We start from the raw sequence: 12423 nt of genomic DNA on the forward strand, positions 1-12423 counted from the left end.
CAAATGTTTTTTTATGCTGGCATTCCATTATTTTTTAATTTTGTTGAAGTATAAAAAGTCTAATCAACAAGACATTTTAATTATACTGATGGCATCTTTTTTCAGAATAATTAGAACTCGGTAAGACTGACCTTATAAGCACAAATGAATAGCAAGAGTTAAAATTCTACACAAACTAGGATCTCCTACAATAAATGAATACTCCAGCAATATTTATTTTATAAACACACAATTTCTGGGTAAATTTAAAATAAAAGAGTCAAAACACTTACCTCATCAATAATTTGTTGGAACAACTGTTGAACTCTCAGTGGATTTAACATATCCTATAAATAAAAAAATTTCATTTTCAAAAATTATAAAAAAGCAGGATTAGTTCTTAATTAAAATATGATCATGTTTTATACTAAAGTAATAAATACTGAGTTACTTCTAATGTAAAAGAAATAACTGTTAGGATCCTTTTAAATACAGGCCATTTGCAACTCTAGTGAATAACTACTAAAAATCACATTGATCATGTTGCAAAATATTGTGAAACTCAAGAAACAAACCTAAAGTATTCTGAGTTCATATATGAAAAACTGGTATGATGGGTCAGGGGTCAAAGACCATGCCATTGTGTTTGTTGACTTGTATTCAAAATTTTATCGAACTACTATTTTACAAATGACAAAAAGTTTGGAATTAGATTATAGAATATAATTCAAACTTTAACATTATATACGAGTTAATATCTTGATCAAAAATAAATATTAAAAGACGACACCTAAATACAGATTTTAGTTAATCATGTGCTTTGTTGAATGCAGCATTGTTTAAAATTAGACATCTGTGATGTCAAAATACTAAGCCTATAGTTTGATACAAATTAGGAACTCAAATTACTGATATTAACAAGCTAGAATATTAAATAGAAACCTGATATCTTTTTTAGTTTCTGAAATATGGCTTATGTATTGAATCAAAATCAGTAGTCCCATTCACCTCTTTCTACTTTTGGAAATGGTCCCTTGAATACATTTATTTAAATATATGGCATGTAAATTACCAATCAACAGCTTAAAATGTAGCCTTCTCAAAGATTAAAATCATTGAGAATATCCTTCAAGGGACCACATTCTTTTGAACCAATATTTCATGAAGGTAGGGTGTGTCTTTAGTCTGCTCAAAGTTTCATATATTTTTTAAACCTAAATACATCGTAGTTACTAAGCTTAATAAATTACAGTGGAATTCTATGGTATCAGTATAGTTATTTATGATTTTTTTGTTCATTCAACTGTACATATGCAATCTATAAAAAATTTCTTTGATATCCTCTGTTTCCAAAATTTTAAAAGGCTTTACAATCTATGTCCAGCAGCAACCAAGTTCAAAGGTCATACACAGAAAAGATAATTATTTGATTTACTTCTTTTATTGCTCTGTATTGTAAGAAAAATAAGTTTAATAATTTATTTCTAAATAGTAATAATCTATATACATATATAATGTACAACAATTGATATGTGACTGTACATTACAAAATACTTGTCCACCAAAACACAGCCAAGACAGGGAAGACTAAAGGTCAGTTTTATATTACTGGATACATAACATGAGGGCACATGCACTGTGTAAATGCAAGTTATATAATGTTAGCTTGGCATAACTGGAAGGTTTAATAAAAAATAATAAATATATATAGCATTATGAGACTTAAGCTACTCAGACTAAACATTTATATTCTTGTGTTATAATATGTAGTCATTTTAGCATGAAAAAAGCATAATTTACATTTATTTCCTAATTTTTTTATGATGGTTATGAGGTTGTTCAAGTGACAGACCCCATACAGTTAGGGTATAGAAAATAGCATAAAATATAGTCTTACTGAAAACAAACATTTGATATGCATTTAGAAAATTTTAGAGCTTACACAAATATGATCTGAGATTTCTGGAACAAAGAAAACTTTAATTCATAACATAAAATCACCTTGCATTCAGACCAGCAATATCAATATTTTCACAAACAAATCTTCAGTAAAAATATTTCATTAAAAAAATCTGATTTTTTGTGTACAAAAACTTGTAATCTTTACTAAAAGTCTGACAAATTTAATGATGATACACATGTTGTATCAAAAGTTATAGTGCAAATACTTAACTATTGTATATTATACTGAGACATTGGGAAAGGGTTAACCAAGAATAACCTCTACGCTAAAACATTACAAATAAAAATGTGTATTTGGCAAAACAGTCCATATGAACAGGGTTTCTTGTATAACTTCACATTAAATTAAAATCAGTATTGTTTCTGGTTATTGAATTAGTCTGCTTTTGTTTTGCTTTAGATTTTGATCAAAAATAGATTATCACAATGTTTTTGAAAAAACTAAAAATAAAAACCTATATGGCTACAACTGGGCAGAGAAGTCATTATGCACGAACATAAGTCATATTTCAATTACTCAAATGGTTGTAACAATCAAAAATAGTAATAATTGTAAACCCTAATTTACATTAAATGATTATTTTCATAACAACCAATTTAATTGTAATTTTGATATATTGCTGAAGTCTAAAACAATAATAGTTAGAAATACTAACTTTGAATCATCAACATAAACATAATTTTGATTAAATTATTACTTTACATGACACTAATTGATGTTATCACTGTTCAAATGTAATTGATTAAATCATCAGCCTCTAGTTTGGAACAGATTTTTTAATATAATAACTAAGAACCCTGCCACAATCAAAAAAAGTTACAATTTTATTAAGCGTTAGTTATATTCATATGCATAATCTGAAAAGTGAAGCATCCTCAAATTTTCAAAGTAAAATTTGTATGTGTAATTTGTATTTAAACTTGAAGAGTAGCCTTGCAATATAGATTCACTCAAAGGAAGCGTTATATTTTATCCAGTAAATACTCCAGGTATGATTGTCTCGACAAGCTGTAAGAATGGTTAAAATTATTTTTTTTAATGTCTACAACACAAAATATATGAGAAAAATTTCACTATAACAACAGATTGGTAAGTCTCTTCCAATAGCTCCTTGTACATTTTTCATTGAGATTATTCAAGTTTAAAATAAAACAGAAAAATCATATGCAAGCAACATTTTACTTTTTCACTTTATAATAGAAAATGTACTTTTCATCACAAACTTGAAACAACTCTTTTTGGAAATTCATGTCAAGTGTCTAGTTATATCCACCAAGGTCACTCAACTTAGTTTTTCTTTTTACCTGTGAGGCTGGAGCTTTTATGGGTAAGTTTTAATGTATTTCAAGACAGCTGGGATGGGTATTAAAACTTTTATTAAAATAAAAGCCATCTTGAGATGCATATTTACTTCAAGTAGGTTCCTCGTCATCACAAAATAGGTAAGTTTTACATTAACTGCCAACAAAATGAATTTTCACGTTATGTGAAGTTGTACAAGTTAAAACTCTCAACAATGAATGTGTTATGAAGAAATAAAAAACAAAATCTTTTTTAAATATTACTTAATTTTACTAAAAAATTATATTGTTGTTTATCCAATATAACCCAAATTTAAAATGAAATAGTATAAAATTACAAATTTCTAACATGGTCAAATATTTAAGAAATGTAACTTTTTATCAAAATGAAGCAAAATAAATTTTAGTAAAAAACTTAAAAATATGGAGTAAGCAAAGTGTCATAAATGCTTTACTGCGAGCTTAAAAGGTAGTGCTTCGTAGAAGCTAAAAAACTCGTAACTCTAGTGCAAATGACGTTATCATTACCAAATGAAGTTATCTTTTTTCATAAAAATTTGGCAGTCCTTTAAGAAAACTTAAGTACACATTCAAACAGAAATTAACAGCCAATAATAGATGAACATTACATTGCTCTAGCATGTAGAGTACTTAATGCTTTGTATACTATACAGATGTCCTAAGGAAGCCAATCCCTATATTACATATGAAGTGAAGGAATAATAAAAGAAAAAAAACAGCACATATGATATTACATTTTATGACATATTCAATAGATACACTAGCTTTCAATCAGGGGATAAAATCTCACAAAACAAGTAATTAAACATTTTGAAAGTATAAAATTATTTATGGATGGCAATGCCAAAATTAATGCAAACACAAATAGTGATGATACAGCTATACATTTTTAAATGTTCCTTCCTTATTCTAGGTTCCTCAACATTAAGTCAAACAATTCAAGATAATGGCCAGCAATAATTAACAATCTATTGTTACCAATTAGACGATATATCATTGCACTGATATAATGAAAGATACTAACAAAACTAATATGATAATAACAGTATATATTACAATTAAATTACTTAACAACATACTATAATGAAATTGCTTTAAAAAAAAAGAGGGGAAAAAACAAGTATTAAAAAAGTTTGTAATAATCAACTATGAAGAGGGGTAGTAATGTTAGAAAGTAGAGAATGAGGTAGGGATAAATATACAAAACCACACAGATATCACTACATTTCCACTGTTTGTTGTGTAGTTATGACTGTTTATAATAAATGCACAAAATTTAAACATAAAATACAAATCACACTGATCTCTTAAATGTTTTTCTAATAAAAAGTCTAAAATTAGCAATTTTAAATATGAAAAAAACAGTTGATCATGTTACTGAATCCTTCCTCCCTCTTTTCTAAATCGCTGCAATAATGACTGATATAAAGAAAAAACAGTCTTTTCTTACTGTAATGGACAAAGCATGTATGTCAGTATTTATGTACATAACCAAAACTCCTGTCATCCACTGAATTGTACCATAATCAAAAAATACATGAACAATGTCACACTTTGGGTATTTGATATTCAACTGATTAGAATAATTACTGTGGTATGTACAACTAGTTCTTTATAACAGAATACAATTTAAAACAAAAGTATTATTCTCCTCACAACTAAAACAACTTTCACTAGAACTGTATGTAAGAGTTTGATAATACCTTTACACAGAACAAAGAAACTGAAGTTCTTAAAAAAAATTGTTATTTTTCAATAAACAATAGCACTTTTAATATATAACAACATTACAGTTTATATGAATAAAATTTCTGTACATCAAATCATACTGAGGTAATGAGTTGTGTATAATGAAAGAACACAATCTGAACATTTTCCCATTTTAAGGAAATGTTCACTTTTTTTTACATTTCCTACAATTAGATAAGAATACTACGAATAATTATTAGCACAAACAACTGCCTTCGTTGCAGTATTTATACTAATTATCACTAACTTAAATACTAATTACTGCTTTACAAAACAGATATAGATGTCTAACATTTTCTGGTTAACAGTCCAAATAGGCATTACATTTTCTACATGTTAATGATATATATTAAAAAAATTTATTCACAGAACATTTAAAAAAAAAAGAACATACCTGAGCTGCTTTCTTGAGATGAAGATCAAGCTCTTTATTGTAGTTCACTGCATTTTCAAATTCAGCCAAAAACTCGGATACAGTCGTATCATTTTTTCTCACGTGTCTAAATTTCTCGTGAACAATTTTCAACAGACCACATTTCTTCACAACACCTATATCAGTTTTTTAATATCATACTTTGAGATATAGCTAATAATTAAAATTGTTTGTTTTTTACCCTTTAAAATACTCAATTTTTAATGTGTTTTTAACCTTAAATTTTCTTATTCTGACAAAAAATCAAAACTTAAATCTCATTTTAATTCACTTTTTTTTAAAGTAATAAAATTCATTGAGGAAACTTTCCACATGGATGCATGGCTGATATTTAACATTTCTTAGAAGAGTTACTGTTTGTGTGCTGGTAGTCAACGAACATTTTTAATTTAATATATTTGAATCTTTTAAGAACATTTTCATTTTGCTTTATTTTGAGTAAAACAACATCAGCTGTAAATGAATAAAAGTTATTTTTAACAAATCTTCAAACCTATTCTTATCATTTTTTAGCTTTCTGATAAAAGCATTAACTTACATACATTTTAGTATGAAAGTGTTTTTACTTAATATGAAAAAATCCAAATTTTCCAGACCTGAACACATGCACATAAAAAACACTAATACTACAGCTTTTCTTAATAATTGAAACTATTGAAGCTGTTGATCAAGATATAAAAGGTAATTATATCTCTAGGATATATTTAGTTGAGAAATTGTGCTGGAGAAAAAATCCTATATTTCCATTGGTGATAGACAATGTTTGATTTTATTTATAAAAGAATATTCAAACTAAAGTATCATGAAACTTAAACATTATTTCAGATAAAACAGACTGACATACAAAGATTATGCTATAATACACCAATAACTTGCACAGCTAAACTATGTTTTATGCATACAGGTAACTTCTGAGATTTAAAACAAAAGGTTCTACAATTTTTCCCTGCCGTTTTCAGATTTTGGTATGTTTTTTTAAAACTTTTCTGTCCTTTTTAAGTTAATGGCTACCCTTTCATAGGAGAGCAATAAGAGCTAATCAGTACATAAACCATCCAGGTAATGAACATGAGCACAGAAAATAGCCACATTTGTTTCTGAGCTCAGCAAGCAGCATAAATAGCAGGAAACTAAGGGTAAAGTTTTTAAAACATTTTGTATATCTACAGTAATACTTACCATTCAAAGCACCACAGTAAACGCACGTGGAGTTTTTCTTGCATCTTTCAATGATTTTTTTATGCAAAACTTTTCGTTGGAGATAGCTGATGTTGGGCCGTCTTAAGGTATCAAGAAAGCCGTCTCTTTGTTGCGGTGACAGTAAAATTCTGCTGCATGTCTGTAGGATAAATATTTAGTTTCCTAATTCCCTTTTTTGGCATAATTACAAGGCTTACCCAAATAATATTGATCATGAAATAAATTAATGATACATGAAAAACTGCACCCTTTACTTCATCAGAATTATAATCTGTACACCAACATTACCCTATTCTGAACAATAAAACCTTAATAGTTAACACAACTGTAGTATGCACATTAGCACAAGTACATCTGAAGATATTGGTTCCACTTTCACCAGTACTCAATATAAATGAATCCTACATATCAATTAATATCAACTTTTGATCAGAGCAAACAAAATAACTACATTCTTTACATTACAAAAACCACAAATACGTTTGAACAATATGAAGTCTACACATTTTACTGTATAGTACAAACCTAAACTTGATATATTTTGTAACAACCGTTATCTTATACTTAGTTTGTTTAGTATATTGAAACAATTCTAATTATATCTTTACAAAATGAACTTGAAAAACAAACTCTGACTGTGATCAGTGTGCTATTTTAGAAAATCCTTTTATTAGTTTAAATACAGATTAAATCAATCATATATAAGAATTATTTCTTATAATTATACTGATAATCCTGTCAGTTTCAAGATTTATTGTTATATTTATGTAAATAAATTTTACCTTACAAATGCACTGTAATATACTAATAGTTGCACGGAAGTAACCTATGTGAAAGACTGGTAATTCCAGGTCAATAAACCCAAAATGACCTATGCAGTCAGCCAAATTCTTTCCACACGTTTCACACTTGTAATCTTTCTGACTGGTTCCCTAAAAGACAGAATTATGCACATCTATATTTATCTGTAAAAACAAAAAAACAACTAATTTTGGCATTTAAGTATTAAGAATTTTCCAACTTTAAAAATCTAATAATTACCTATCATATTTAGGTCCATACTTTAGATCAGAATGATTTCATAAACAACATTAATTTTTAATTAAACCTAAGCTTCTCTCTAATTTACTTGTATTCAAAACCTAATTAATAAAGGAGCAAAGGAGTTGCAAGACTATCACTGAGGGAAAGCTTAAACTTAAAACTCAAATACAGAAAGGTTAATAACTTGAAGAAAGAAATTTGTTAAGGTAAATTTTCAATGTCTTAAGTGGCTTACACATGACAGGAAAAAAAAATCTAAATTCAGATGTTACTATTTATATTTCACTTTCAATATATTTGTATGCCAATTTCTTTATTAACTACATTTTTGTAAACTTTTTTCCCAAGACAGTTTTCCCAATTAATTAATCATAACTGAGAAAATAGGTTACTTACTGAGTCAGAATCTTGCCTTACCACTTCAATGATAATTGATGTGACAGTGAAGTATTAGTTATCTTATAAAATACTTTACTATTTCAAAAGCTTGCCTAGTATAACTAAATTTATGTTTATATGCAAAGTTAAAACTTCATTTCTTTTTGTTTAGGTTTATTTTTTAACCCTTATTTGGCAAAAAAAGCCACTCAACAGAAAATTTTAATTAAGCAATATCCATGAAAAAAAAACTGCATAGAGCACAGGTTTGTGACAATTACACTTTAGCTAAAATACATAATAAATGTTTCAATACAAACCAATCTATTATCCAGTACACCATGCTGCACAGGTTTACGACTATTATCCTGCATGTATAAATTCTTGCTGACACATTGCATGTGAGCTTGTTGTCTTATTTCATTGGCATTTTCAATTCCAAAACACAGGTGGCTTCTGTGGAAATTAACTTTTGTTAATCTATTTACTGAATAACATAAAAACAAAAAAATACTAGAATAACTTAACCTAATACCTAGTTAGTAGTGCTTTTGTAAGGTAGTATTTCTACTTAATTTTTTTTAAAAATTACAATTAAGTAGTAAATCTAGTTTGAAGCATCTAAGTACTTCATGTGAAGAAAATGTGTCAGGACAGCAAATACATATTAGATATATATTCAAATATACTCTGATAAAAAAAAAAGTAGCAATTATGTACCCTCCTAACAGCTTTCAAATGAATAAGCCATAACAACAAAATAGGTTTACATGAAGTTAGATACATTTTATGTTTACTAATACTACGTAATGTTTTCTTAGGAAATCCATATATAAACACTTTAATACTTTAAATGTATTATTTCTCTATATTAGTTTATGTGGTAAGTGCTAGTTATGTGGATGTTTTAACAGTACCATAAAATATGTAAACACATAAGTTAAAATTTTGTAAAATATGAGTAAGGTTGAAATGCATAAGTTTGCTGGTAAAATTTATTAGAAAAAGTGCTTATTTTGTGACAGTTTAGAGAAAATATTGATTTTTTTCTTTTTGTATTTATAAATATGAAAACATTCTAACTATTCTATAATTTTATATACACTTTATATGGAATAATGTTAATGTAAATTGATAATATTTAATTGCAAAGCTTTTTAATATCTTGACTTACATTTTCATGGCCACATCTGTTTCACGAAACTGTTCTTTTACCATCTTGATTAAAACCACTTAAAAACTGTACTCAAACTTGAATCAAATATTATACAGTTTGGCTAAAAGACTCTGGAAAAAACTAGAGATTCAGTATGTTAGTTTATTAACTTACACTAAACAATCTAATAATTGATTCATAAATAACTGGTTAACCTTACAAGAAATTTAAAATGAATTTTCAGTGTCTTTCAACACAGCAAATTTCAAGTAGTTTTTAACTCTTGTATAAAACATTTCACACCTTAAAGTGTAAACTCAAACATATATGTATACAGTTACAGCTTGTTCAGAAAATATGTCTAAAACAAATTGATTACCTTGTTCTTAAACCATTAAAACATTATTAGGTTAGCTGTATAATACATTATTAACAGGTAATACAAGAATAGACACCATTCATTACTGAAAATTAACATATTTATAAAATTAAGAGGTGCAGCAATACCAGATGATGAATATAGCCTATGACTGAAAAAATGAATATCCAAAATTTTTAAAAAGGCCAGAACACTTCAGTCTAAGAATACTGCCCTATCTTTATCAAGTACAACTGACAAAGGAAGTTTGTCAATAACTTATTCTTAGCAACAAACTGCCACATTTTTGGTAATTTATAGTTTAAATTATTGAAGCTATAGAAGCAAGTGAAATTTCATCACTTGATCAAAATCAATTATAACATTTGTTTTTTAATGGTGATTTTACATTTAAAATCGAAATTATCTAAAATTAAATAACTTAACTTTAAAACGTTTTGCTTTAAAAATGCTTCATTTATCAACTGAAATATTTAAGTGAAATTGTCAAGTGTCAAAAACAAACATACAAATACAAATGCACATAGTTCAAAATGTTGCTACAATTTGTACAAGTCTTCAATGATGTGCTTGTAGTAGTAGTACTAGTAACATTTTCACCGATTAGTGTTCTATTTCTTCAGCATATAGTACTGTTAAAGACGATTACTTAATCATAAGTTAATATTATTGATGTTACGATAGAGTAAATTCTAGGCTTAAGGAACTTACTCAGTTACTGATTAAATCATCAGTAAATCATTAAATGACATAATTATTGTTTGTAAATCAAATGTTCTCAACTGATCTTCAGCTGTTAACCACATATATTGCTTCAATAGAAAGATGTATATGAATGAAGGTAAATACATACAGCAGAAGGAAAAAAATAATACTCGTTGACCTTTAAATTTCAAATGCTGAAAAATGAAACATACACAATTCAATTAAAATCCTGCTTTTCACATTCACCATGCTTTGATACCAGTTAACGCCATCTGCATCTTAGTAACTACAACATAAATTATATAAATAACAAAATGTATCTCAGAATGGCTGATATAGGTATTAAAATTTTTACTAATAAAGCAGAGAACAACGTTTAGACCTTCTTAGGTTATCGTTAGGTTAAAGTGTTAACATCAATACTAGCCGTTCTGAGATACATTTTTACTTCGAGTGGGTTTCTCCTCATCAAGAAATAACAAAATGTTATTTGTGCATTCAATTGTTTTCTTACGTCCGCTGTATGAATGATGGTGTAATTCTTCCAGATTTTTAAAATAGGGGATAATGTGATTATATTTTACCCTTCTAGAAATAGTGAAGAATATAGCTTTATTCAGATATATTCAAGAAAAGTTTTCGTAACTGCTGTGAAGGTATTCTTATAGATTAGGTGGTCGACAGAGATGTCACTCATTGAAGTTATAGCACGACTCCTCCGCTGACATTTCTACCCTTGACTCCTCTCGAAGTGCCAGATAAATACTTTTAGAATATTCTTCGTCATCGTCTGAGTTGAAATGATATAACATAATATTCCCCCCTTCCACTAATAATACAGCTAGTAGTTTGATAAACTGTGAATGAATGTAGTTTAATAAATGAGGTAAGAAATAATCCAGCTAGATTAAAGTTATTTTGGGGTTCCAGACATCAGAAACACATTCAGTCTCCACGCTCAAAGTTTCATTCTGTTACTGTTTTAATATCGTATCTATGAACATAAAATAATTTATTGGTTAATAACTGATCTATAATCTATTGTTTTATCTTGTTGATATTCTGTTTAGACTAAGAAAGTAAAAGTACATACATAGGCGCTAGTCACCTGTAATCCCATAAGTAAAAGTACAGAGAACGTCACTTCCAAACATTTCGAACTCAACATGTTTATGGTGGTAGAAGAAATCAGAAAAAAAGATATCAATATGTCGGGTTAAATGTAGCCTGGTGATCAACCTACCAGTGGTAGATTCGTAGTTTTGTGAGCTATAAAAGTGACGGTTAAATGAAAGTTTCGATTAGAGGAGCTCAAAAGTTGGTGATTGTTGGTGTTTATTCTACCTTCCTTATCAGTTAAAAATTAGAGATATCCAGCGCATATAATTGTTGTATAGCTTTGACGGAACATCTTAAACAAATCAAACTAAAAATATCATAACACTTAGTTTATTTGTTTTAGAGCAAAGCCTCGTTGGACTATATTTTATGTCCACAGCTAGTAGATACCCAGATATTAGCGTTGTAAATCCTCAAATTCACGGTTTACTACAGGGTGACACTACAAACGCTTAATACAGAAGTTGAAAGCTCGACCAATAAACACTGAAATTGAAAATAGGAATTCAAACTATTTTTCTTATAATAACATAAGTTTTTCTCTTTATATAAAACTTGTAAAAAATTGTGGGGCCTTGCTAACATAAGAAAAAATAAATATAATGCAAACAAATTCTTAACAAAGAAATAACAGTAATACGTATAGTAGAAGTACATTTGAAATTGTTAACTAACTGAGTTTCTTCGCTATTAACATTCTTCAAAACAAAACAATGTAATATAAATTGACCTATAACCGTTTTTTAAATATTTCTATTTCTAGTTCAAATTAGTTTACCATACAGGAAAGAGAAAAGTTTGTTTCTGAACACTGTGGATTTGGGCCTGGCATGGCCTGGTGAGTTAAGGCGTTCGACTTGTTATCTGAGGGTCGCAGGTTCGAATCTCCGTCACACCAAACATGTTTGCCCTTTCAGCCGTAGGGGCGTTATAAAGTTACGTTCAATCCCACTATTCGTTGGTAAAAGAGTAGTCCAAGAGTTGGCGGTGGGTGGT

The 12423-nt window shown here is 28.2% G+C and overlaps 1 protein-coding gene across 6 annotated transcripts in view; it reads right to left on the bottom strand.

Annotated features, from left to right (window-relative positions):
- The window catches only part of Polr3A (RNA polymerase III subunit A), a 72107-nt gene extending 61516 nt beyond the window's left edge, over positions 1–10591 (bottom strand). Inside the window, exons 1-7 of one of the 6 annotated variants that reach the window (XM_076462087.1) lie at positions 10521–10591; positions 9243–9365; positions 8389–8524; positions 7429–7578; positions 6626–6785; positions 5408–5562; positions 273–326 (exon numbers count right to left, since the gene is read on the bottom strand). In XM_076462087.1, the coding sequence (XP_076318202.1) occupies positions 273–326; positions 5408–5562; positions 6626–6785; positions 7429–7578; positions 8389–8524; positions 9243–9286 (699 nt within the window). In that variant the 5' untranslated portion in view covers positions 9287–9365; positions 10521–10591. Of the gene's footprint in view, positions 1–272; positions 327–5407; positions 5563–6625; positions 6786–7428; positions 7579–8388; positions 8525–9242; positions 9366–10314 lie in introns of those variants that run through there. The other 5 variants (XM_076462091.1, XM_076462089.1, XM_076462092.1 and 2 more) reach the window with 5 other exon arrangements.
- Between the last annotated feature and the right edge of the window lie 1832 nt (positions 10592–12423).

The sequence above is a fragment of the Tachypleus tridentatus genome, chromosome 10, assembly GCF_004210375.1.
Source record: "Tachypleus tridentatus isolate NWPU-2018 chromosome 10, ASM421037v1, whole genome shotgun sequence".
In the NCBI taxonomy this organism is placed as follows: Eukaryota; Metazoa; Arthropoda; class Merostomata; order Xiphosura; family Limulidae; genus Tachypleus; species Tachypleus tridentatus.